Source organism: Tachypleus tridentatus, chromosome 4, assembly GCF_004210375.1.
Source record: "Tachypleus tridentatus isolate NWPU-2018 chromosome 4, ASM421037v1, whole genome shotgun sequence".
NCBI classification, from domain to species: domain Eukaryota; kingdom Metazoa; phylum Arthropoda; class Merostomata; order Xiphosura; family Limulidae; genus Tachypleus; species Tachypleus tridentatus.
In genome coordinates this window covers 55595298-55620857 of record NC_134828.1, presented here as the reverse complement: position 1 = coordinate 55620857, position 25560 = coordinate 55595298, and the positions used below count along the sequence as shown (strand labels likewise).

The 25560-nt window shown below is 32.0% G+C and overlaps 1 protein-coding gene across 1 annotated transcript in view; it reads right to left on the bottom strand.

Moving 5' to 3' along the window:
- Positions 1-237: 237 nt before the first annotated feature.
- Positions 238-25560, bottom strand: part of LOC143249179 (uncharacterized) — an 85430-nt gene continuing 60107 nt past the window's right edge. Inside the window, exons 3-5 of the mRNA XM_076498639.1 lie at positions 11654-11810; positions 10678-10797; positions 238-1301 (exon numbers count right to left, since the gene is read on the bottom strand). Of these exons, the coding sequence (XP_076354754.1) occupies positions 1118-1301; positions 10678-10797; positions 11654-11810 (461 nt within the window). The 3' untranslated portion in view covers positions 238-1117. The remainder of the gene's footprint in view (positions 1302-10677; positions 10798-11653; positions 11811-25560) is intronic.

The following is a 25560-nucleotide window of genomic DNA, read 5'->3' as shown; positions in this document are numbered from 1 at the left end:
ACAATATTTTGTCTGTACTTTTTAAGTTAGTTTCAATTTTACTAAGTATTCGTAATATCCGTATGTGTGTTTGCCTGGAAGGAAAACCGAAATTTGTTGTTAAAGCGGTACTTAAAATTACACCTAATGTTTTAACATTGATAGTTTTCAAACTTTCTTTAAGAATCTAAAATTCTTACTGATCTATGAATGAACATTATAATACACTAAAAGTGCAAGTTTAGTTTTTGTTCTACATCATTAATGAATGATATCTTTTACAAACTTATATTTACGTTATATAAACGAATATTTAGGTAAGAAACAATTGTATTTCATGCAAAATATCTTTTTTTTATGTAACTGTAAGAGCTACTTTAGTACGCGTGAAACTGTTTTCCAGCAAAAACTTATAATATGAATAAATAGTTCACAAAAGATATCTAAGCAAAAGTTTGTTTGCTTTTACAACTTGTACCATCAGAGCTAGTTTCCATTCAAATTTCCCTATTAATCCAGATTGGGAATATTGTTGAGTTTACGTATACCACGATTGGGACATAATGAATTGCAGTCAATAATATGAGGGACGAGATATAACGCACAGTAACTTGTAACGAGGAGAAGAAACATAACACAAACTTTATGCAGCATGGGAAAGAGAAAGAGAGAGAGCCATAACACCTAGTTATCCAATATGAAAGGATCATAACACTTCGTACTGTACAACATGGAAGAGGGACATAATGTAGAGTTGCATAATATAGGGAATAACGTTATATCTATTACTATGAAACATGGGAGAATGATATAACACGCATGTGGAGCAACATAATACATTGTGTTATAAAACAGAGGGAAATGGCATAACGTATAGTGTTATATAACGTGTTAGAAATATAATACATTGGGTTACTCAACATGGGTAGGGACATTATATACGAGAAATGAATACACAGTGTTATACAGTGTTTCTCGACAGTGAAAGGAAACGTAAGCTGAAAGCCCGTTTCATAAATTTTCGACTAACTAGAATCTGTTTGACAAGGCTGAACTGGTGACAATTACTCAAGAAGAGATCTCGATCTAACTTTTCTACGTCATCACTTCTGTAGTTACAACATTAGCTTTTTTTTGTCTATAGGAGTTGGTCGATGACGGGATGAAGAAGAGACATATGTTCTGCCCCTTTGATAGGCAGCTTGTTCAAAGAGTAATGATGAACCATCTCTGGTACGCTATCGAACGACCTTCCAAATTGACCTAGAATAAACTTCTCGTCACTGTGGACTATCTTCATGTGCATGAAGCCCTTGGCACTCCTGCAAGAAGATATGAATTATAGATGAGAAGCTATAGTCGCTTTCATCGGTTACAGAGACTTAGCCTACATCTTCATCGTAGTTCTAAACATTAATCTTACTAAATCGCAGATGTTCCAGAACTCACTTATCAATGTATAAATCCAACAATCCAAGTAAATGTTTCCATAAACTGGTGATGGCTCATTTATTTTAATCACTATTTCTAGAAAGAAAATGTTATAAGGGGAAAACGGCAAATAAGAGGAACAGCTGTGACGCTTTTGAAGTTTTCAATTCTATCAGCATTTTATGTTTTGGAAATCCTAAATTTACCACACAAAAAATCCAAGCTTGCATATATCAATATATTGTTTATCAAAAGACAAGTATCCGTATAATAAATAGGTTTAACATTAACTTGTGTTTAATTGGCCTTTTTGCAAGAAGGAAATCGATAACATCAAATACAAAAGTTTTGAATATATATATATATAAAGAAGAAATGTATGTCAACGTGCACTCTTACTCCTCCAAGCTTACTGGGCCAATCTTAACCAAAACTTGTATGTTCGCACTGTGAACTATGGTGGTCATCTAAGGTGTCAAAATTGAATTTAATCCTATTTCTATTTTGTGAAGTTGGTTAAATACTCCCTGCCTATTGAGTCAAACAGTCTTGGCAGGTTGATACTTTAGACAATGATAAATATTCTAAAGGGATTCAAGGATAAAGTATGGAAGCTGCTGAACTGTTTCCCAAACAATCATGCTTTTCTCATGGTCATTGAGATGAAGGGTGATAAAGAGTTGGATCACCTCAAAATTTTTATTCGTTGATAGGTTGAGAGCAAACTGCAAATATTGTTTATGAAGAAGCTTAGTTATAATTCTAAAATTTTAAGATAAAGTGTATGCTCAAATAATTACTTTGAAATATACTGTTGCTATCAAACTTGCATTAATTTAGTTAAGTTTAAATATTCCCCGTGAGATGACGATTATTTCAGTTGGTGTTTTAATTAGTTCATTTGGGGCGCTCTTTTGTTAGTGCCAGTTCATGTTTTAGTATTTTTAGAGTGCCTACCTTCTGGTGGATGTAGCTCTCGACATTTCACAGTTTGGTGATGTGTTAACTGTTTCCAAAAATGAATTTAATTTAAGAATAATATTATTATAAAACTTTAATTCGCAGCTGTCTCTTTGTTCTTTCTTGAACAGAAAGCCATGAGCTCTAATAAGCAGTAATGGTGTAGAGATTAAAATAGAAAATGAACATTTAGGTAATTGTGTTATTTTAGTTTTCTTTCTCTCTCGTTTGTTCTTATTCGCTTCTTCTACCGACACTGATAAATTCATTCGATGGTTTGAATAGTGTTGTCATTTATTAAGACAATTCAAGCCTTATGAAAAGCGCACTAGAGTCTGGGATTCCAGTGTTTAGATTAATTACTCTCTACGGCGCTGACTTACCTTTATTACCTCCGCTTTACGTTTTGTACTGAACACACAGTTTACTAATGTTAGTAACTCCTAAAAATTAGAACACTTGTCGGTACGATAACAAGAAAACTATTGTGTGGCACAGACGTATTTCCAATAGAATCTTTCCTAGAGAGCCTTGGCGTTAATTAATGAACATACGGGGAAACCAAATTAACCAAGGGGATTTCATTTTCTGAAGGGATTAGTCTAACTTGAGTAAGAGCATTGAAAAGCCTTTGTTTAGCAAAATTAAAGATCTTAAGCTACGTTTTGTAAAAGGTTACGTGTAATGCTCTGCATTTCGTAATGGGAGGTTGCGAAGTTTGAGTTGAACGCCTCGTAGACTTATGAACCCACATATCTGTACTAATTTATGTGGTTTTAGTGCATGTTTCGTTTCATTATACCTCTGACGTTTTCGTATACCTTTGTTCTAATCGAAGTAGCAAATCTTGCTCCTCAAGACGTTAAGAGAAATAAAACAGATAAAAGTAATAAATTATTTGTTTAGAATTGAGCACAAAGTTACGCAATGGACTATTGTGCTCTGCCCATCACGAGTATTGAAATCCTGATTTTTAACGGTGGAAGTCCGCAGACATACCGTTGTGTCACTGGGAAGCTAAAAGTAATAAAAGATAAATAAACAACTTTATGTAAAAACTATAGTTGCTTTTATATGGTGCAATGTATCGGGTAGGTGGACGTTGTTAAGCAGTACATTTAAACTAGGTTAAAATAATTCGTTGAAGAGTTAAATGTGCAGAAGTTTTAATTGTACACGTTCTACGTGAAAGAGTTATTATAAATGCTTTAAGGAAAATGTTGTTTGGTTTTCCGTATGCTAAATTTTATTGTTTATTTTTAAGTGTACTTACTGACTGTAAGTATTACTTTAATACAAGTTACAGCTTTTAAAGTTAGAGAAATAATATTTATGACAAATTCGACGTTTCAACGACTGGTGTGTCATTCCCAAGTACTCAAGATTTAAGGTTAAGGAATGTTTCATTATTAAAATCAACATTCAATAAACTGAAAATGTATTTAAATTTTAAAATTCATACTGGTTGCTTATACGTGTGTATATCAAACTATGTTATCATACAAATTATTTATTTATGGCTAAATGGAGAAACAAATAAAAGTGAATAAATATGAAAACACGGATGTCTGTGGAAGTAACTATATAGATATATATCTGGTTATTTGTTGATTGCGGATTTTTTATTTAAAAAGCGTCTTTTATTTTTCTTCTGTTAGTTGTTATTTGTTTTATTTTAATTAAGCGTAAAGCTAAACAATGTAGTGCTCATCACGGATATCAAAACCCAGTTTTTAGCGGTGTGAGTCTGCAGACATACCTCTGTGTCACTGGAGGACGCTCATCTCTTAGTGCCAGGTTCATATTTTAGTATTTTTTAAAGTACCTACCTTCTTTCTAGTGGATTGCTTGATTATAAAATAAAATATGTTTATATAATTTCTGCTATATTTCTTTTTCTAACCACTTTAACCATGAAATCTTTGAAAGGGAATTTTGTTTGTTCTTCTTTTTAATAATATTATGAGTCGTTTACTCAATGTTTTGTTGTGCATTGGGTTTAGAACAGTATTAGTAAAATTAGTGAATTAGTAAATGTAGATGTATCATTCGATGTATTTTCCTTTAAAAAATATCACTGTTTGCTTTGTAAAACTATAATAGAGTTTTCTTTATCAGCTGTCTGGATGATAATGTTTTCTTTGCTTCTAAGAAATTTTGGGTTATTTATTTCTGCTGATATCCATTTTCTTGTGGCCTCTTTTAGTTTTTCCTTAATTTTATGCAGGAGATTTTCTATGGGCGTTGTTTTGGTTTAGTAAGAAAGCTACACCAAATATCTCCCACTAGTGAACATTTACAAAATAAAACTTTCAGACAGGTGAAACTGGAAGTAACTTGAAGATCAGACTGAAATAACACAAAATTCCCCTTCCAAATTCATGAATACATGAACAAAAACAAACAGTTTTTCTGAATAAAATTTCCCTGCACTGAAACATGAATCTGACATCAACAGAAAAAAAATCAAAGTAAACTTATTAATAAAATTTTGAAAATCCGCAATTAACATATACCTAGGCGCCGTTCTGTATGTCTTTGATGGTTATTTCCTTAGACATTCATAATGTTATGTAAATATTTCCCATAATATATTCTACATTTTCGTATTTATTCATTTTTTTCTTCAGCCATAAATAGTTTGTCAATTCACGCGGATTGATATGCACATGCATATACGTTGTTATATTGCTGATTTAAATACTAAAACCTTCTTTACCCTTAAAACTTGTGTACTCGAGAATGATCGCATCAGTGATCAAAAAGTCGTCTATGTTGTAAATAATTTACGTTCTTACTGTAAAAAATTGTAGCTTTACTAAAATAATAGTAAATTAGTAATTAGTGAAAAACTGGAAAAGTTGTTCAAGAACAGCTGAAATGTTATTTTGAAAAATAAGTATAAAAATACAGAAAATGATAAAAATAAAAACATGCTCATGAAATTGTATTAATACAGGAAAATATTTCTAAGAGGAAGGCTTTAACTAAGGTAAGGTTGAAAATGAAAATGTTGAATAAAAAGTGTGATTGAACATATTTTTCAATTTAATTAAAAATAAAAACTTTCTTTAGTTTTATGAGAAGCTTTGAGCTGAATTAATAGATGAGTGCTTTTCTCCCATTTCTCGTTATATCTCGTTGAGCAGTTCATTTTTCATGGTTAGGAACAGAGAGGTCTGTGTAGCCTTTCCATAGAGATCTAAGGTGTTCACTAAAACGATCACAAAGCCTACTTGATGTTTCTCCAATACATAGATGATGACACCCGCTGAATTAAACATAGCAAACGACATATTTCAAAGTGCAGATGTAATATCCTCCAACGTGGAATGTGGAACTGTATCCGATTACTGTAATTTTGTGTGAAACGTATGAAGAAGTATAACAAAACGTTATATATCGTTGGTGAGATAAAATAAAATTAGAATTGCTGTGTTATAGCTTCAAGTGCACTAAGTGGTCTCTAAGGTTTGGATTCCTCCTATAAGGGCTTAAAAGAGGTATAACAAGTATGTCAAAAGTGTTGAGGTGTATGTTTTACTAACCTACTTAATATCAAGGGTGTTCTTCAGTTTCACAATTTTCTTTAGGATATAAGGCCTCATATGTAATAAGGTGTGTAAATTGTTATGGAGCTTTTGATTGGCCATTTCGGTGCTTTTTTCCAAAAAAAATTATTGGTCCTCAAAGAATGTGTCCCAGCCTTGTGGATTGCCTTTTAGGAATAGCAGTCTTAGTTTTGAAGAGATAGAAAGAACGGTGGTCTAATTAAAATGGTTGTAAGTGTATTTATAGTATATGGTGGTTTAAATGAGCTCGCTGATGTTTTAAGATTGACTCAGAAAAAATGAAACATATGCATCGATGATTTGGTAATTATATTTAAGGCTGGGTGAAGTTGTCGGGTAATGTCTATATACTGATTTACTTGAGCTCCGGTATGTGTTATGATACCTAAAATGTCGTCATAGTAAAGAGTTCTTGGAAAATGTCATAAAAAGGTAGCCAGCAAACATGCTAGTAAAGGAAGAACCCGTGTTTGAATTTTTGAGAACATCGTTGAGTTTTTGACAGCATTGGTTATTGAATTCAAATGTATTCATTGTCACAGTGAGAACTTCAGCTAATTAAAGGAGGGTTTAAGCAATAGGGAATGCACTCTTTCTTTTGTTTTTAGATGTTTCAAAGCTAGCATGCAGTCATTGTGAGGAATAACAGCACAGTGATTGTGCATCAATGGTGAAGATGTTCAAGATCTATGTGTTGAAAGTCTAGTATATAGTTTTTTTCAGAAATAATATATGGTTGCTAAGTCTTGTGGAAGTAAATAGACCCATTTCCATACCCATCTGTGAAATGTGTGCACTTTAGCCTCTAAATAGATATACTAATCGTCCTACAGTCCATCTGAGGAAACCTTTACAAAGTTTTTTTATGGCATTTCCCCGACTTTCATATCAGTTGCTTTGACAATAATTTAGTTATTGCTATGTGTACTAAGGCTCAAGTAGAACACATTATCAACATTATCTAACTACTACACGCAGCCCTGAAATACACTATAATCACTGATTCGAGTTCCTCGTTCCAAGTTAGGGAAATTAGAAGTGCTCTTCGGACTAAGTTATTTACTGCATGTAGCATAGCAAGTCTCATAAACTTATACTAGACAAACAGCTCTTAGGTCTGGTGATCATTTCCGCGAACATCTTAGACCTGTAAGAGAATACTCCACAGACCTTTACATTTTAAGGCACTTCAACTCTCCTCCTAAACATGATGCCTATAACATCAGTTCTAGTTCCTAGTTAAAAAATATGCCGTTCAACAAGATAAAACGAGAAATCCTAGATATTCGCCACATTTTCCTAAGTACCAAGTTCCCTGATGAGATTAACGAAATATTTACTTTCTAATAGTTAAAAATAGATTCAAACTTTTTTCTAGATCTGTTTTACTTCTTTTCAATCTTACATTGGACAATTTTTTCCAAGAAACTGTATATTTAACTTTTCAATGATTCTTTTTAGCCTAGTTTCTGTATGACACAGCACTTTGTGCCTGACGCAGGGAGTGAGCCCTAAGCCTTGCATAATATAACACCAAGTAAAATTTTTATTTAGACGTGGTAATTTGTTATTCATTACTAATGTATAGAGTGCGTTTCGTTTTATTATATGTCAAACCGTTCCTATACGTAGGTTGTAATGAATGAAGTACAAGGTTATATTTTGCTATATGTCAAACTTTTTTCACACACTGATACACATATGTATAAATATATATATATATACACTAACGTATATAAACCATTCCCTTATTTTGTTTTACTATATATCAGGCTTTCTCTATGTCTATATTATTGTATGTAGTACTTATCCGCGTTTAGTTTTGTTGTAAGACACGTTTTCTATATGTAATTATGTAGTGCCATTTCATGTGTTGTTTCATGTGGGGGACATTTTGCATACATATCATTTTTGTTTATTTGTTCTTAAGCACAAAGCTGCAATGTGGCTTGTCTGTAACTGTCCACCTATTGTATCGAAACACCATTTTTAGGATCATAGACCCTCACACTTATAGCTGAGCCACTGAGAGGAGAGGAGGGCTTCATGTGTTTAAGGATTAATGTATGTTGTGTTAGTTCGTGTTTGGCTTTATTATATGTGAAACGTTTTCTATATCTCTGTATAGTAATATATACAGTTCTAGTTTTGTTTCGTGTTAATCCTAACATTCGCTACCTGTGTATGTACTAACATAGGTGCTAATCATCCATGTTTCGTTTTATTCAAGTATTCTTGCTTTAAAAATTCTGATCATCTGTCCTGATTGCACCCGAAATTAAACTTATACTTTTTCAACAAATGTTAAAAATAGTAAAATAATTGGATTTATTAAGATTCTCGTTACTATAGTCGATGAATAAGTTGTGTGCCGCACTGATTTCTTTAACTTTTAATGAATTTCACTCGCCCCCTAGTGGTTCAGCGGCACGTCTGAAGGCTTATACCGCAAAAAACTGGGTTTCGATACAATTGTCGGGTAGATCACAGATAATCAATTATGTAGCTTTGTGCTTCACTACAAACAAGGCATTAAAATAAAAGGGAGTATAACTGGTCATTAATAAATATAAATGTAATTCCAAATATAAACATTTCATGACTTTCTTATTGTTTCATTCGCATAGAAGATATTCAACGCTTCGTGTTCTGATCCATAAAGTTATGACTTAATAATTTTTTTAATTTTTTTCAATTCTATACAATGAACTAACGTATTTTATCTCTAAATTCCACAGTACTTGGCACCATACAATATTTCTCTCAAGCTACTCTGTGGAAATATATTTAAAAAAAAAACAAAGAGAAAGACTTGACTTTAGTCCCTGTACCATTAGATTAACCAGGAAAATGTATTGGTATTTACTAATAGTTTTAAAACTTCCTACAAGATATGTTTTCAGATATTTTGTATTTTGAAAAAAAAAAAGCAATTCGCGTCCTATTTTCAATTTATTAATTATTTAATACCTCCATTAGGTAGACGATATTTTAGATAAATGTGATGTATGGATTTAGTCAATTTAGTCAAATTTAATGCTCTTTATTTTTTTACACTGTTTATTGAGCATAAGAAACGATTTAGTAATGCATAAATTATACCTTGACATTTTTTTCAGCCGCGGCATAGCGGCTCACGGAACGACTTTGAATTTGTCTGTTTATGTTGTCGTTGTTTTTTTTTAAGCATAAAATTTAGTTCGTATCTTCGTCATCTTTTGACTGATTTGAGATCTAATTAAGTTTTGTACTTATAAGATAAAACTCTTCATTTCTATTGATATATTATACCAGTCCCAAGGTCTCATAGGTTAATTTATCTAATCCTGTTGAAAACAATTTCAATTTGAACATAGGCTTGTAGAAATCATGATGACAAACAAAATTTAATAGATTATACACGAACCACACTTTTGATATCGCTGGCTCACAAAAATATATCTAATGTAAAAGAAAAAAGATATCATAGATAAATTTACTCTAACTTTGCCTAAAATAATTTAAAGTGTCGCGTCTATTGAGAATTCTCTCTTGTTTCTTCTTGACGTTATCAAAAACTGGGAATGAAAAGTCACATAAAAGAAAATTTGTTACCTTTAATGATCTTATGATTATTTAAAAACAAATTTTTCTTAACAACTTTAGAAATTTGTTTATCATAGAATTTGAAAAAAAATATTACTTATGCAAAGCTCTTACAGATTTATGCCAATATATTTCTACCTAATTTTCACAACCGAAGTCAAGAGAAACAAAGTTATATTGAAATTTGTCGACTTAATAAATGTTTCGCTGATTTAAACAGAAACGATGGCATTCGCACACACGTAAGAAAATCACGTATCAGTTAAACATATGATCAGTTAGCAAATAATTTAAGTTTATCTGTATTTCTTAAGAAACTGAAATAAAAATATATAAACCCCATTTCTTATTGTTTCTTATGACACATTGTTTGTTTTTAACTTGACAATATAATTTCTGGAAAAAATATAGTTTGTTGAAAAAAGAATACAAACAGTTGTTGTCTGTGAAAAATATATATGTAAAAACGGCTAGTGTGGGTTGATAATTTTTTTTACGTGGAGGAGCGAACAAAGTTTTGACCTTCTTCGGTCATCGTCAGGTTCACAAAGAAAGAAAGAGGTAACTGACAGGAAGCTGACCACATGTTTGAAAGGGGTTGTGTAACTGAGTGTCGAATGTAGAGGGCGTGTAGAGTGAATGTCGTGAGTTTTCTCAACATCACTGATTATTAGTTGTTGTTTATATTCTACAAGAAATATAATATTTCTTAATTTCATTATGTAGATTGTATTTTCTTTCTTTTATATTTTAAATTTTAAAGACATGTGATATTTTGTTTGTTCATGAGAAATTTTCTGCTTGATATTATCGAATTTAAAAATAGTTCAATCTTTAAAAGTCCTTCATAGCATTTCAATTTATTTATCACTTGTATACACTATTCAACATAATATTATTATTGGTAATGTTTAAATACTTTGACCCTACAGTTATATCCAATTCCAACTAGGTACTGTTGCGCAGTCGCTTCTGTTATGTTTCATAGATGCTTTACCAATGAATCGCTTCCAGCGAAATTTCAAAAATTAAATTAATTCGTAAATTAACTGCTATAAAAATAGCTATATTAAAACACTGCAAAAGCTTATATCTAATCAACGAAATTATTTTTAGTCTAAATGTCAAGTGATACAACGCTCTGACTAACTTGAGAGATAAGGAGAATTTTCCTTTTGAGCTTTTGCTGTTTCGGACAAGATAACTTCCTTCTTTCAAGCTCCTCAAAAGTTTTTCCGCATCGATTCTGCTTATGGATCCATGATACCACCTGTGTATAGGAAAATAAAGTAATTTGTTAATATTTATCACTTTTTGTTTTATTTTAAAATATTATTCTAACAGAGTCAGAAAATGTTAGGTTTGGGTTCACTGTTAGTTTAACTTATGTCAGTAACCAGCATAAACGTTTCTAAAAATAAATCATACACAGTATAAATCTCTGGAGAAGAGTATTCAGTATAAGTAACCGAGAATAACGTGGAAAGTTTACTTTTCTGAAACACATCGTTTCTAACAGCATAATTTTCTCTTATGATGTACCGAGTTAGATTCCATAACAACTTTTCAATATTTTGTTTTCAACTAGTATATTTCTACCTTGTAACACATTTAGACAGACTTTTCAGCATTTTATGTTTAATAAGCAAAATGCCATTCTTGTGATATATCACATATAGTCAGACTCTAGAACAATATTTTATTTTAACATTCACACACGTCTAGTCAGATTTTATAACAGTGTTCCAACATTTCATTTTAGCAACCATGAATTACCCTTGTAACGTGTCCAAACATACTTATAAATGGGTTTCAACATTTCGTATTTATTCAGAATAATTCACCCTTGTGACACATCTAGTCAAGTTTTTTAACAGTTTTTTAACACTTTGTTTTTCTAGTTACGTGAGAAAATTGATAAATCAGAAAGAATCTATTTTGTTAATGAAATAAACATTTTCAAATTTAATAGTTTAAACTTTTCATTTGACTGTATTTGAAGTATAGTAACCGTTGTTTGAGTCCTTATTCTGTGTATTCTCCTTTATGCAAATCATGATACAAAACATCTATTTTAAAGGATTTTGTAATAAACACTGGGTAATTTTCAATCGGAGAATACTTACCCCTGCCTCTCCAGGGGTATATTTGGATCAATCGTCTCACCAACAGCACTCAGTATTGGACAACCAAAGCTAAAAACCAGTTGCTGACGAGCTCGCTTAGGAGCATTTGCAATGTTTAGGTTTAGGCTTAGATTCAGGGTTGGTCGAGTAGGTGCACCTGTCCAAAGGCAAAATAAAAACAGAATAGAAACACATGTCAGATAAATATAGCTATTTATCTAGTTAATTAAAGTAAACTGAGTGTATTTAATTATAAGTATAAAATAAAAATTATACGTAAATTGCACGTTTTCTTACTTTTTGAGTATATAAATCATTCAATGTTAAAAAACAAACAGAAAAAAAAAACATTGTCAAGATTTAAGCTTTAGGCAGTTTGCATTAATAAAACAATATTGGTAATAAAAGAAGCACTATTTCTCATATTCAGCAACCGTGATCATGTATAGCAGTTAAGATAGTGGTTTTCAATTATCTTTAATGTGTTAGTTCACCAAGATATGAATTACTTGTTCTTAACATATTATTTACTCCCATTACTTAGCAATGAATAAAATGTTTTAAGTTGTATGTGTCCATAATAACTCTGAATTATAATAATTAAAACAAATTGATTTTTGTAATTTTAAGCCAAAACTTTAGAAATACTATTTGATAATAATATCATGGATTATATAAATCTAGAGAGAATTATATATAATGGGGGTTTTGTGTGCTATTCAGTATAATTCGTCAACGTTAATTGAAATTGTAGACATGGTGTCATGATCATTCTCACTAACAGGCAGACAAGTAGTAGAGAAGGCAAATTACTGTTCAGAATATGCTTCTCTTTCTTAATATAGCAGTGGTAGTCTCTAATGATCTCTTTCGTCTATTTATCGATTTACTTCTAGTGACGCTTCATGTTAAATATCAAAGTAAATTATCGCGTCACAGTCATACATCCTTCCAATTTGCATGTTATACAGAAGGGTTAGATACTTCTTTACGTCACACTCTAGAAAAAAAGTCAATTTCGCTTGTAACATAATGCAATGCTCATTACCTGAAATAATATTTTCTATCCATTTCTATAATAAAGAAAATAGTGTAAAAGGAAAAAAAATTCAAATATTCCATTTACGCATTACATCAGAGTAAACAGAAAACTTTGTTTTACAGGGTTCATTCAAAATCACGGTAATGTAATAAATATCCCTACTGTGATAAAAAGTTTCTTCTAACGATTTCTGCTTATCTTAGTGATCATTGTAATTCCATCCGCTTTAGTAAGTTTCAACTTTATTTGGATTGAGCTATAACAAAGTATTAAATTATTTTGTACACTTTGTAACAACATACATTAGTTAGATTCTTCTGGACAATTCGTGGTTATGACAACGTGAATTCATTAGGTTATTCACGACGTTTCGTGGTAATGATAACTGTGGACAACAACAACTTTGCCACTGGAAAAAACTCAAATGATTTCAAAAGTATGATCAAAATAGGTCCATCACCTCTAGATTCTGAGTTATTGAAATATCTCAGTATTTTATCAGCACCATGTGAAATAATATGCAATCAACTCAGTAAAATATATTTATGCTGTGAAGTTACGTTTCTTTGGACAGTTTGATGGGTAAAAGGCATACCATTTTGATAATATCAAAAATTAACTGTATTCTATTAGTGTAAAGTTCTATGTGTATTGTTCATTATGCTATTTGTTCTCCATGTAATTCTAGTGAATTACATCACTTTTCTTCATTCCCACGCTTACTTGCTCTGCTTTGGAATCGTGACGCCCTCACTTACTCATTTTCCTACATTCGTAAAGTCCCTCAACTGAGCATAAAAGGGACTGAGTTAGACGCTTTTCTCTCAGTTGTCTCTCACTCGCTCACTCAGTTGGTCGCTTTTCTTCGTTCCGCTCACAGTCAAAACAAAATCCCGTCTTCTTCCTCACATTACACCAATGACGTAATCAACTTATGCAAAACTATGTGTGTTTTTTTTAGAATCTGTGAGACTCTAGTTCTGTAAAAATAAATATTTATATATTTTCTAGAAAATCATTTGAAACGCTGACTGCTATCAAATATCACCGTAGGTGGAACATATGTAATGATCTTAAAGTTATTGCACTCCTGCTAGGCCTGCAAAGTAGCTATACCAAACATTGTTGTTTTTGTGTTTTCTGAACAGTAGAGATGATAAAAATAACTTCAAAAAGAAGAATTGGCTAGTAAGAGATAACTAAATGTCAGTAGGGAATCCGCAAAATGTGTTTCAATCGCCTACCACAAAACAAGCTGGGACTCTTGAAAAATTTGTAAAAAGGAATGATTAAGTATGGTAATAGTTTCAGTTATATGTCTGACAAGTTTCCCAAAATCAATGACGTTCCATCAAGGACGATGGAATCAAGTGATGATGGAAGATTACTAATGCTTCCAACATCGTGAAACTGAGAACATACACAAAAAGTGCAACAAGTCAAATAGATATTTTGAACATAGCCTGAATGTATTTTCAATGTATAATATTATTATATTCGTTGTTTTTAAACTGCTATTGCTATTACGTATTGCTTTAAACATTCCTTAATGTTATTTCATGAATAAAAAGAGTTATTAAAGAAAAACTTGTTCTTTTCACGATATATAAAAATATTTTGAATAAATCTATCATAACTCCAAACTAGAGACGATAAATAAATAAATCTATCCTAACTCCAAACTAGAGACGACAAGTAATTAATTGTCAACATGATTTTTTAGAACCAACATCATCATATGATTAAGAAACGGCAAATCATATGATTTAAAGTAAGTTGTTCCCCAACGAAAAGTCCAGTCAATCTTTATTCTGTATTCCTCAGGGGCGTCGACCCATCAATTCAACCAGAAGAAATTAGACAAACCATAGAACTCCAAATACAAGCCAAGGTATACGCAGTTCATCGAATTTATTCTAAGAACAGTAATCATCCCACACACTTCATGAAGATAGTGACAACATCGAAGTACAGTGCCGACTGTATTTTACGAGATGGCTGCTATTATCATATATTTCATTTTAGAGCCGAACGCCCACATCGACGACCACTCAAGAATGGTTCAAACCAAGCACCCAGATATCGCAAACAACCAACGGAAATCTTCCAACAGGAAAATACCAAAATACCGCCGAGTCCAGACCGTATTAGAAGAAACACGAAGACGGATTCAGACAACCCGACTCAGAAGAAGACAACACCCATTGTTGGCAACACGCCAAGTTCCAGTAGTTCAAGAAAGAAAAAGGACAGTTCCTGCCAGACTTCAATCCCAGTTCCACAGAACTCAACAACCAGCCAGACTCAAACCATTACGAAGATAACCATCGACGCGACAGCACAAACTGAAAAACAATCTACCTCCACGCAGAAAACTCAAACCAAAATCTCGAGAAGAAACAAAGCATCACAAACCAGCGAAGAACAACTCACCGAAGAACAACTCACCGAAGAACAGCCAGTAGTTCCACCACCAAGACCACGTTTCTCAGTTGCACCAATGGGCTTCAAGTGTGGAAACAAGTTCATGATGAAGTTACCACCCGATCTACAAGACTGCAGATAACAGTTTTCACGTACACCATCAACGTGGTTCATCAGTTTTTTTTGCTTTTTTTTTCTTTTCTTTTTCTTTCCCAGTTACTTCCGGGCACGGCCTGGGTAGATTATTTGGCGCCCAGGCCGTGAAAGTGGGTTTTCACGGGGTACTCCCGTTTCCCCCCACAGCAAAATCTCTGGCATCGGACCTGTAGGTCCCAGCCTCATTCTGGAAAGGGCCGTTTACCCAGTCAAGGATATCTAATCAATTACAGTAAATTTTAAAAACCAATTCGCCAGCCGCCAGGGTTCTCCATCCTCGAGCCAAGGTCTGGCTCACTTCACTTTCGCTGCTTTCGTCCAGTTCTTCCGTCCTTCCTCTCACTCACAAATATTTTTGAAATGTTAAAAAAAAAGTAAAAATTCCATGGATATTTTAAAACATTTCTCACGTAAGGGGACGAAGAGGAACTACAAAGTTCCTGAACACCCCAGTTGGAGAGAGAACTCTTCTGATTTCTCTCTCTCTAAACTGAACCCCTGCCACGTTAGTTTAGTTTAGTTTAGTTAGTTTGGGACGAGTTGGACCGACGTCTGCGACGGCGACAACCTCAACCGCAGACTCTACCTCAGCTTGCAGCAGCTTTACAGGCTGAGTGGACAGCCATTCCACAGGATGTGATTCGTCATCTCATCGCTTCCATGGGCAGGAGATGCCAAGCAGTTCTTGATGCTCACGGGGGGCATACTCGTTATTGACGTTGAGTGACGTTAAACTTCACCTAGTGAGCGTGGACTTCGCCTTTGCAGACTTTGGATGTTCAGCAGTGAATGTGCAAAGTTTCACACATGTCATACAGAACTACCCGGAATAAACTTGTTAACAATTTGTCTCATATTTTGCCTTTTGAGTTTCTTTTTTTGAAGAGTATATAAATACTCACGTAAGCCTGCATTTAGATCTGACTTGCCCAACACATATTTAAGCATAACTATGGACTTAGCATATTAAATATAAATCATTTTATTATTGTTTCTTTTAATATGTTATCAAACAGCTTTAAAACATATAAGATTATGACGATACTTATATAAAAAGCCAACGTTAATAGTACATAACATATATTTAGAAATGAAACTGTCCCCAGCTTCAAAATAAAATAAAATATTTTAGTTCATAATTTATTATATAAAGATAGATAGCTCATAATTCATGTCATGTAGTGTATGAGATTGTCCTTGGTCAATGATATCTTTATACAGTAAATTGTTAAGTAAAATAAAACAAAAGTCGTTGTATTTTGAAACTGGAACAATCTTGTTTTCAAATATTTATTGTGTATTATAAATTGTCGACTTTTTCTTTAATACATCTGTGTTATTGAAGTTTAAAACATAACCTAATATAATTTTGACTGGAACGTAAGAAGGTGAAGTAACTGTGTGAAAGAGTTGTGAAGCTGTTAGTCACTTACATTCTTACCAAAATAGCTTGATATAAAATTCCTACAGGTTATTTTACAAGAAGTTTATAAAACCAGTACATAACATAAAAAGATGTTGGTTCCTAACGGTGGAAAGAAAGAGCACAGATTGTTTACTGTTCAGTTTTGCCCTTAAATCACTTTTGTGTATTTAACTAATTTTGAATTCTCAAGTAATTTCTTGACAGAGGAACGCAGCACAAGAGAATAAAAAGTATATACTCTCCTTCAGAGCTTCTTAGTGCTTCAGCAGTATGAAGGCTTATAACGCTCAAAATAACCTTTCGTGTGGTTTTGTGCTTAACAATAAAGAAACAAACGCATTTTTCCTAAAAAACTTAATATTGAGATAAAGCCGCTTTCAGAGTGTTCAAGGTTCTTTCTGTTGAACAGCAATTCATAGTACGGAAAAAGGCATAAATACTTATTTTATATATTAAGATGCTTCATGTCATGGCAGTTTTCTTCAACATAACTACATTTTCTGGAAATTAGTGACATTTTATATAAACTAATGACATTTTTGTACGAAATAAAGGCACATCTAAGAATAAACATTATTTCATAAGAATATTTGCTATTCTATAGAAGAAAGAAAAATGATAGAAAAATATTAAAATTCGATCATCCAACTTACAACGTGTATATTGGTTCGAAACCCAGCATGATTCAGTAACACGCATCATTTTATAAACATATTACAAATTAATTTTGGCAGTCTTTTTTAAACGATTATAAAAAATATTAAAAGCTTTGATTAACATGTTTCTTAGATTTGCTTCTTTTGTTTTTATTATCGTACTACAAATGTTTAAAAACTTTGCACCTATTGAAAAATGTAAGATAATTAAAAACGTTAAAAAGCTAAAGTGTTTTGTGACTGTTATCTTCTAAGTTATTTTGATTTAAGTTTAAAACAATTTGTAGCTTTTAGCGGGAAATTATACAGTTTTGAACGTTTCCAAAGTTGGATTGTAAGAATCTTCATTCGTGTCGTCTCTTGAAGATCACACATGCCAAGTATTAACTACTTATTATTTTAGAATATTCAGAAGTTTACTTGATATGTGCTAATAGCCGCTTAAGGTATATAAGAAAATAACCAGTCTGAACGACTGATAAAAGATTTTTTTAATAATTCAGTTTAACTGGTGTTAGGTTTATCAGAAACAGGAGTTAAATATAAACCGTAAGTATCAGAAACAGTAACTGAAGTATTAAAACAATTTTAAAAATGTGTTCCAATATGATAGATAACCGTACCTTATGACAGATAACGGTATCTTATATCTGCAAACATAAGAAAACATGAAATCAAGCGCGTGAATACCTTAAATCTCGAGACGTAATAACCTAAAAGTCGAGCAATCTACCGCGGAATTGAAAGCTAAAGTAACAACTGAGTTTGTTCACACGTCACAATATCCTTCCTAGGCCCAAGAAATCCCCCAGTACCTGTTGTTTTGCTACACTACACGAGAGAAGCTCCAAATCCCTCGCCATCAGCCGTTATGAAGAATTCTGTACTCTCTTGTCACTTTCTTTATCGAGTAATCTTATTTTGAAGAAATTCAATTTGGTCTCTGTGAAAACCTACACACCCAAGGGACTAGGTCGATCATAGAATAGCTTTTCACACTAAGGCTAACAAAGGCCACAAAAGCAGACTTAGTTTCTGTTCTTTGATGCTAACGTATCTACGAAACAACACGAGCAAGTTCCCATCGTGAGGATTTAATTGCACTTCATATAAACTGTATAAAGTGCAATTAAAAGGTCTTGTTACGTATTTTATTCAGGTTCAGAATTCACTGTTAAGTAATGTGATATACACTTAGGTGATAAGTGTGCATAGTCAGGACTCTATCTTAAAATTATGTTTTTCTTCCTTAAACATACTATTTAAAAATGCCTCTCAGCTATAACTTTATAAGAATTATGTAAATTGCAGTTTGTGTATTTTTTATCGCGAATATTAGGCCTATTGGTTTCTAACGTCACTTTTATAAGAATTATATTGAAACGCAACTTTTGTATAAACAATCAGAGTTTATCTCTGCATAAATTGTTATTAAAAGTAACAAGTTTGATGAAACAAAATGTTTGTACACCTTTATATAAAAATAAAATGCTTTTGATAACCGACATTCACGAAGATGTCTTACACTTTTTGTCAAATATTTCTCAAAATTTAGCATTAAAATTAAATATATTTAAACTTTTTTTATAAACATGAATTCTCAACTCTCATTGAAAATATCATGAACATCGAGCACGACGTAATACGATAATTATATAAGTATAGAGTTATCACATCATTCTAAATAACCTCCCGAACAAATCCTACTTTTTAACATCATAATCTGGCGTATTTTCATAAAACGACTCATTTATATTCATACAAACACCAACACATAATACGTCTGTATCCATACATTTGAGCTACAATTTTTTTTTTACTAAAAGAAAAGATAGCGTGGATTTTACACAACATATCCAGATCTTAATTGAAAGATAATTAAATTTAATTTTGTAAAGAACAATAAAAATAAATAAATATAAAAAAATGAAAACCTAAAAACGCAGCTACTAAAAATATTCATCACTAGGGTGCAAAACATATGATGTGTGTGTATTTTATAGTTATATTGAAAAGCTTCATTGAGCTACCTGCTGTGTTCACCGAAGGAAATAAAACCTTTGGTTATAGTAGCGTTGTAAATCCAGAAAAGTATCTCTGTCTCAACAGCGGAGTTCGGCATGGCCAGATGGTTAAGACACTCGACTCTTAATCTGATGGTCAGTGGTTCGAATCCCCATCGCACCAAACATGCTTGCCCTTTCAGCCGTGGAGGCGTTATAATGTGACGCTCGATCCCACTATTCGTTGGTAAAAGAGTAACCCAAGAGTTGGCGGTGGGTGGTTGATGACTAGATGCCTTCCTTCTAGTTTTACACTGCCAAGTTAGGGAAGGCTAGCGCAGATAGCTCTCTAGTAGCTTTGCGTGAAATTGAAAAGAAACAAACAAACCCAACGGTGGAGTATATAAATTACGTGTTTCACAAAACCAGGACACATTACATAATGACCCATCCTATATACAATTTGTGCTCCAGTGTTGAATATTTGTTTTATGGCTACATTTTAGTTCTTTAGTGTATGTATATATATATATTTCCATTTCTTTTTCTTTCTGTAGAAAATTATGTCTAATTACATATCTATATATATTTATCTATCTCATATTTTACATATGTTCTCATATAATAAGTCTATTTCCTGAAAAAACATACATAATGTTTTATATAATAGAAACAACTGCAATAAAATAATACAGTTATTAAACAAATTGAAACTGTTTGCAAATTACAACATCTTTCGATTTCTCTAGATCTTTAAACATCTCATTGCACAGTGCTTTAAACTATAATATTAGATTAAAGTATCTTTGGATTCTGAAAGTCTTGCTTAAATCAGGTATAATTGGTGTACAATTCAAATGTATGAAACACTAAACAGCCTTGATACAACAGACGAAAACAAATAAGGTTGAAACTTTTGCAAAATAAACATAATAAACAGTTCTTACAAGAGACAACAGAAACGCTGTTAAGACAAACACTGTTAAACGGCTTTGATAAGGAAAGCACATGAAATAGTTTTGATAAGGCAAACAAACACATTAGACGTTTCTGGTTATGGAAACACAATAAAAATGGATTGGCAAAACACAGGATGTGTAGGTTTCTTAAGATAAACACAGTGAATAAGTTTGGCAAAACAAACAGAATAAACAGCTTCGAGAAAACAAACACAGTAAATATGATTGGTATAACAAAGTGAATTACATTGTAAATATGTTTGGTACACCAAACACAGTAAATATGTTTAGTATAACATACACAATAAACTGTTTCGGTAAAAATACAGAGTGAATAGTTTTGGTTAGATAAATACAGTAAATAGGCGTAGTAGAACAATTACAGTGAATAGTTGTTTTGTTTTTTTCTAAGGCAAGCGGAGTAAACGGGTATGATAAGACAAACAGAGTGAATAGAATTGATAAGAGGATCAGAATAAACTGGTTTGTAATACAATGATAGTAGAAAATTTTGGTTAATACAAGTACAGTAAATAGATTTAGAAGGTTAAACAAAGTGAACTTTCTAGTTGTAATAAACACAGTAAACATTTTTGGTAACACAAACATACTGAAATATGCGCATTTACCTGTAAAGTTTGTATAAACAGCGATTAATATGTCGTATGCTTACTGTAAACATATTCCTGGTGCTTTTAGCACTTTCTTTAAATTTTTGTGAAATGTTTAAACACAAACAATTACCATAAATATTGTGAGATATGCTGAAAATAATATCTACTTTTTTGCTTCAGATAACCAGTAGCACTTTAAACAAGTAATTATTTCTTTCCCATATTTTCCTTGAAACTTCTTGTTCCATCGTCTGTTATGCGTACTGTTGTCTAATATCGTAGTTTCCATTATTTGTTTGTTACTTAAGCACAAAGCTACATAACTGACTATCTGTTTTAAGCCTACGAAGGGTGTCGAGACCAGGTTTTCTAGTGTTATAAGTCAGCATACTTAACCCTGTGCAACTTGGGGTCGTTTCCATTCTGTAAATGAATAGATAAAAACTACTATGAAAGAGTATCGCCTCACACAGGAAATGTAATTGTAAGAAACATATGTTTAAGAAAGATTGCCTAACACTTCAGATTCCATAGTAATTTCAATCTCTTAAGTACTATTGAATGACACCGTAAATTTCATTTACGAAAAGAAGAAAAAAGATTCTTATATGAAAGATTACTGAATAACATCTTAGTTTCCACTATAAAGAGCTTTTGTGAAGGACTCTTACGTAACACAGCAAATACCATGGTAATAAAAATTGATGAAAAATTATTGTGTGACACGGCAGAGTCAATCATTTTGAAGGACCATTGTCTGACGCTCAGCTGATAGCCACACGCACACATTGTCTTACATAGCTGGTACCATGGTAATAAACCATTTGTTAAGATTATTGTATTACAGAGTCCATTGCAATTATATGACACTAAAATTTCCATGGTAGCAGCCTTCAGGAATAATCACTTAAAAACGTAACAAACGTTTGTAAAGAACTGTTGTCTGATAGAACAGGTTCTATTGTAAACCACATCTTTACACAATTATTGCGCGACACGTCAAATTCAATTATAAATTTCTACGTACGGTTTTGGATGGCATATTAGTTTTTCTGTAAAAATCTCCAAAATGAAGTATTTACTCATATAGCAGTTCCTATTGTAACATGTTCAACTGATTGGCGCCATATTTATGATGTAAGAAATTAGCAATGAATTTCTGCAATAGACTATCGACTTACACATCAGTTTTCACTCTAGCAAGCTTTAGTGAAGACCGTTGACAGATGCTGAAATTTCCACTTTAATAAAGTTCTGTGAAAAACTATTGATTGATACTTCGAGTTTCATAAGATTTGTTGCAATGAAACTCGATATATCAATCAATAGTCTCATACAGCAAGCTCATTTGTAACGAATTTGTGTGAAGGATTGTTACTTGATGTTGCAGTTTTCATTGAAACAAACCTTGATGAATGACTATTTAATAACACTATAGTTTTATTTGCTACAAAATTCATTCAGTCTGTATTGCTCGATACCACAGTTTCCATTCTAACAAACTTTTCAGTATGAATTTTGCCTAACGTAAAAAATTCCATTGCATCAAACTTCTGCGAAAAAATATTGCCTAACAATATAAATTCCTTTGTAACAATCGTCAATGAAGGAATATTTATGGATGAACATTGCGTGACACAGAAGATTTAATTGCAAAAATTTTAAAAAAATGGCAAATACTATTGATTGATACAATCAATATTTTCCATTATAACAAAAAATTATGAGGAACTATTACTTGACAGCGCAGTTTCCATCAAAAGAAACTTCTGAGAAATAATAATGCCAGAAACAGTATGTTCTATTATAAATACCTTATTTTAGCGTTTATTGCATAACACAGCAGGATTACTGACTGACACCGTAGTCTCTTTGCAACAATTTTCTGCCAAACACTTTTGACTACCACTTAAGATGTATTTATAACATATTTCTGTGAAGAATTATTATTGTCTGACACTACAGTTTCTATTGTAGCAATTTTTTTGAATTTTGTGGTACTCGTAATTTTAGTTTGCAGAACTGCAAGTTAAAGAAGTTTATTATGTTGTAACTTCAAAAATATAGATCAAACTATAATGAACTCCTATTGTTAAACTGAAAGACAATTACGTGTTTGAAAGTTTAGTAAAATTACTGGTAAAAACGAAAACATACACATTACTAAATTATTATTATCTGGCTCTGATATCAAAAACAAAGTATAATACCTTTAACCAGATGTAAATGTAATTAGTCAACCTAAGTGCTTCATAAAGTCTTAATGTCCTAAAAAAAGTTTTATACCATGTAAGCTGTTTCCTGTTGGCTACAATAAATGAATTAGAACATTGAGCTAGGATCATTAGGTTGTTTTTTTTATTTTTATCAAAATAATGAAATTCCAAACCCGAACATACGCACGTAATATGTGATAGCAGTAAGAATGATAACAGATGTGATGAAAAGAGAAATTATCTAGATAAAAAAGTAAATCCCAGAATCATTCATTGTAAACCCAGAAAATTGTATAAGGCACAATGTTATTAATCCTTCAAGGTGAATTTACCATCAGACAGCACATAAATTGATATCCCATCTTCTTCTTTAACAAATGAAAAAGGGAAAATTTATATCACGTTTTACTTTTTTTACTACAATAAAATGTTCTAAATGAGTAAGTTGAAAAACCTACTACCAGAGGGCGATAGCTGCATTCATCTCATGAAATGAGTTTCTCAAGTTTTACAGCTTTTGATATTTGGAAATTTTCAAGCTTTTTCATTTAAGGTTTTAATTCTTTGGAAAAACAAACAAAGCTAAAGAGCAACTTTGTAAATTGTGATAAGGAAGTTATTATTTAATCTACTTGCTGTCCGCTTGTAATTTCTTTCAAATTATTAATAAAAACAAATTAGTTTTAGCTCAAACCAATACAATTGTTCTATAACTAAGAAATTTTCCCTACGGTTTCAAAACCAAGAAACCTGTATTTAACGATTTATCAGTGTATTACAATTACAAGTGAACATATATTTCTACTAGTTAAAAACTTAAACTTATTCATAAACCTCCAGAGTTTCTTCGTCAAGTTGTTTTGTTCACTTAATTCTGCCCCCCGCTAGTACAGCGGTATGTCTCCGGATTTATAAACGCTAAAATCAGGGGTTCGATTCCCCTCGGTGGGCTGAGCAGATAGCTCTATGTGGCTTTGCTATAAGAAAATCACACAAAACACACACTCACTTAATTCTTCGCGAAGTATGGATGCTAGCTTTGACTGCACCTAATCTTGTTGATTCAGTTATTTTTATCCCACTTTAAATGTATTGTATGCAGATCTGCTCTTAAAATGTGCAATGCATTTTTGTTTCCAAACTATTTGGTAAGTTACATAAAACTTGTTGAAGATACTTAACACGAATATAAGGTATTACGGTTTGACAGAAACTCAAAATATTTGACACATATAAGGTATATACTCTACATACATGTAAGCTTCGTGTTGCTATAAAAGTTGTAACTGCATTCACTTATAAAATCCAAGTTCTTTTATAGAGATGAACTTCAGAAATGCAAATCAAGCTCCATAGGAAAACTCGTATGCCACTAAGAATGTTTGCATGTTCTTTTATCTTTAAGTACACCTAAAGTTTTTTATCTTGATTTTAGTGTTTCTCAAAAATAATTAGGGGAAATAAAAAGTACGAATATTAATAACATATTTCATAAAAAAATTTACCTCTTTGTGTATACATGTATGTGTATATGAAAATATAACCTAAGGTTATACTTAATAAAGTATTTTAACTGCTACACGTTTGTTTTTTTCCGAAGTAAAGTACTGCACAAACTATTCCGAAGCAAAGTACTCCATAGACTATTCCGAAGTAACGACTCATCACACAATTAGTTAAAACTTTAAAACTGGAGATTGGAGATACTGATAAGACCTATTTCACAAATATCAAAAGCTGTTTTATAAAGATGCCTTCTAAGGAGAATGTCGCAGTCCTTTTAATCATTCACTACTCAACACTTAAATAATATTTTTAACCACTAACATTTTAATGGTGCATATATCTTACTTTACCGTGTTCTACATCTAAAAAATCACATAAAATAAAATCTTTATCCATTAAATTTACACTTGTTTTGAGTTAAAAATGTCTCTTTTAAATATTTTGGCGCGATTTTTGATTGACAACAGAGTTAACAAGATAGCTACATTTAGATAAGTTTTTCTTAATTTGTACATTACGGTTCCACATTACAAATGTACAAAAAATCACTTTTCAGATCGATCTTTTGTCTTCTATGAATCACTTCCTTCTTATGTCAAAAATTGGCCTAATTAATTTTCCACTATTTCATCGACTTTTGGCGTTTAAACTGTGACATTTAAAGTATTATACTGCATTTATGAATTGCATTTCATAGAATCCTTTGTCTCTCAACGTTCAACTCAACTGATAAATTTTGCTATTGAATGAAGAGCTTATTGGTCAGAGACTTTAGGAAGCTAAACGATAAATGTTAGATTTGAAATACTATTTCTTTTCATCCTCTCATTTCGAGCCGTAATGGACAAACAAAGAGGAATCTAGTAAAACATATTCAGTTAATATGAATTTATAAAAAATTTTAC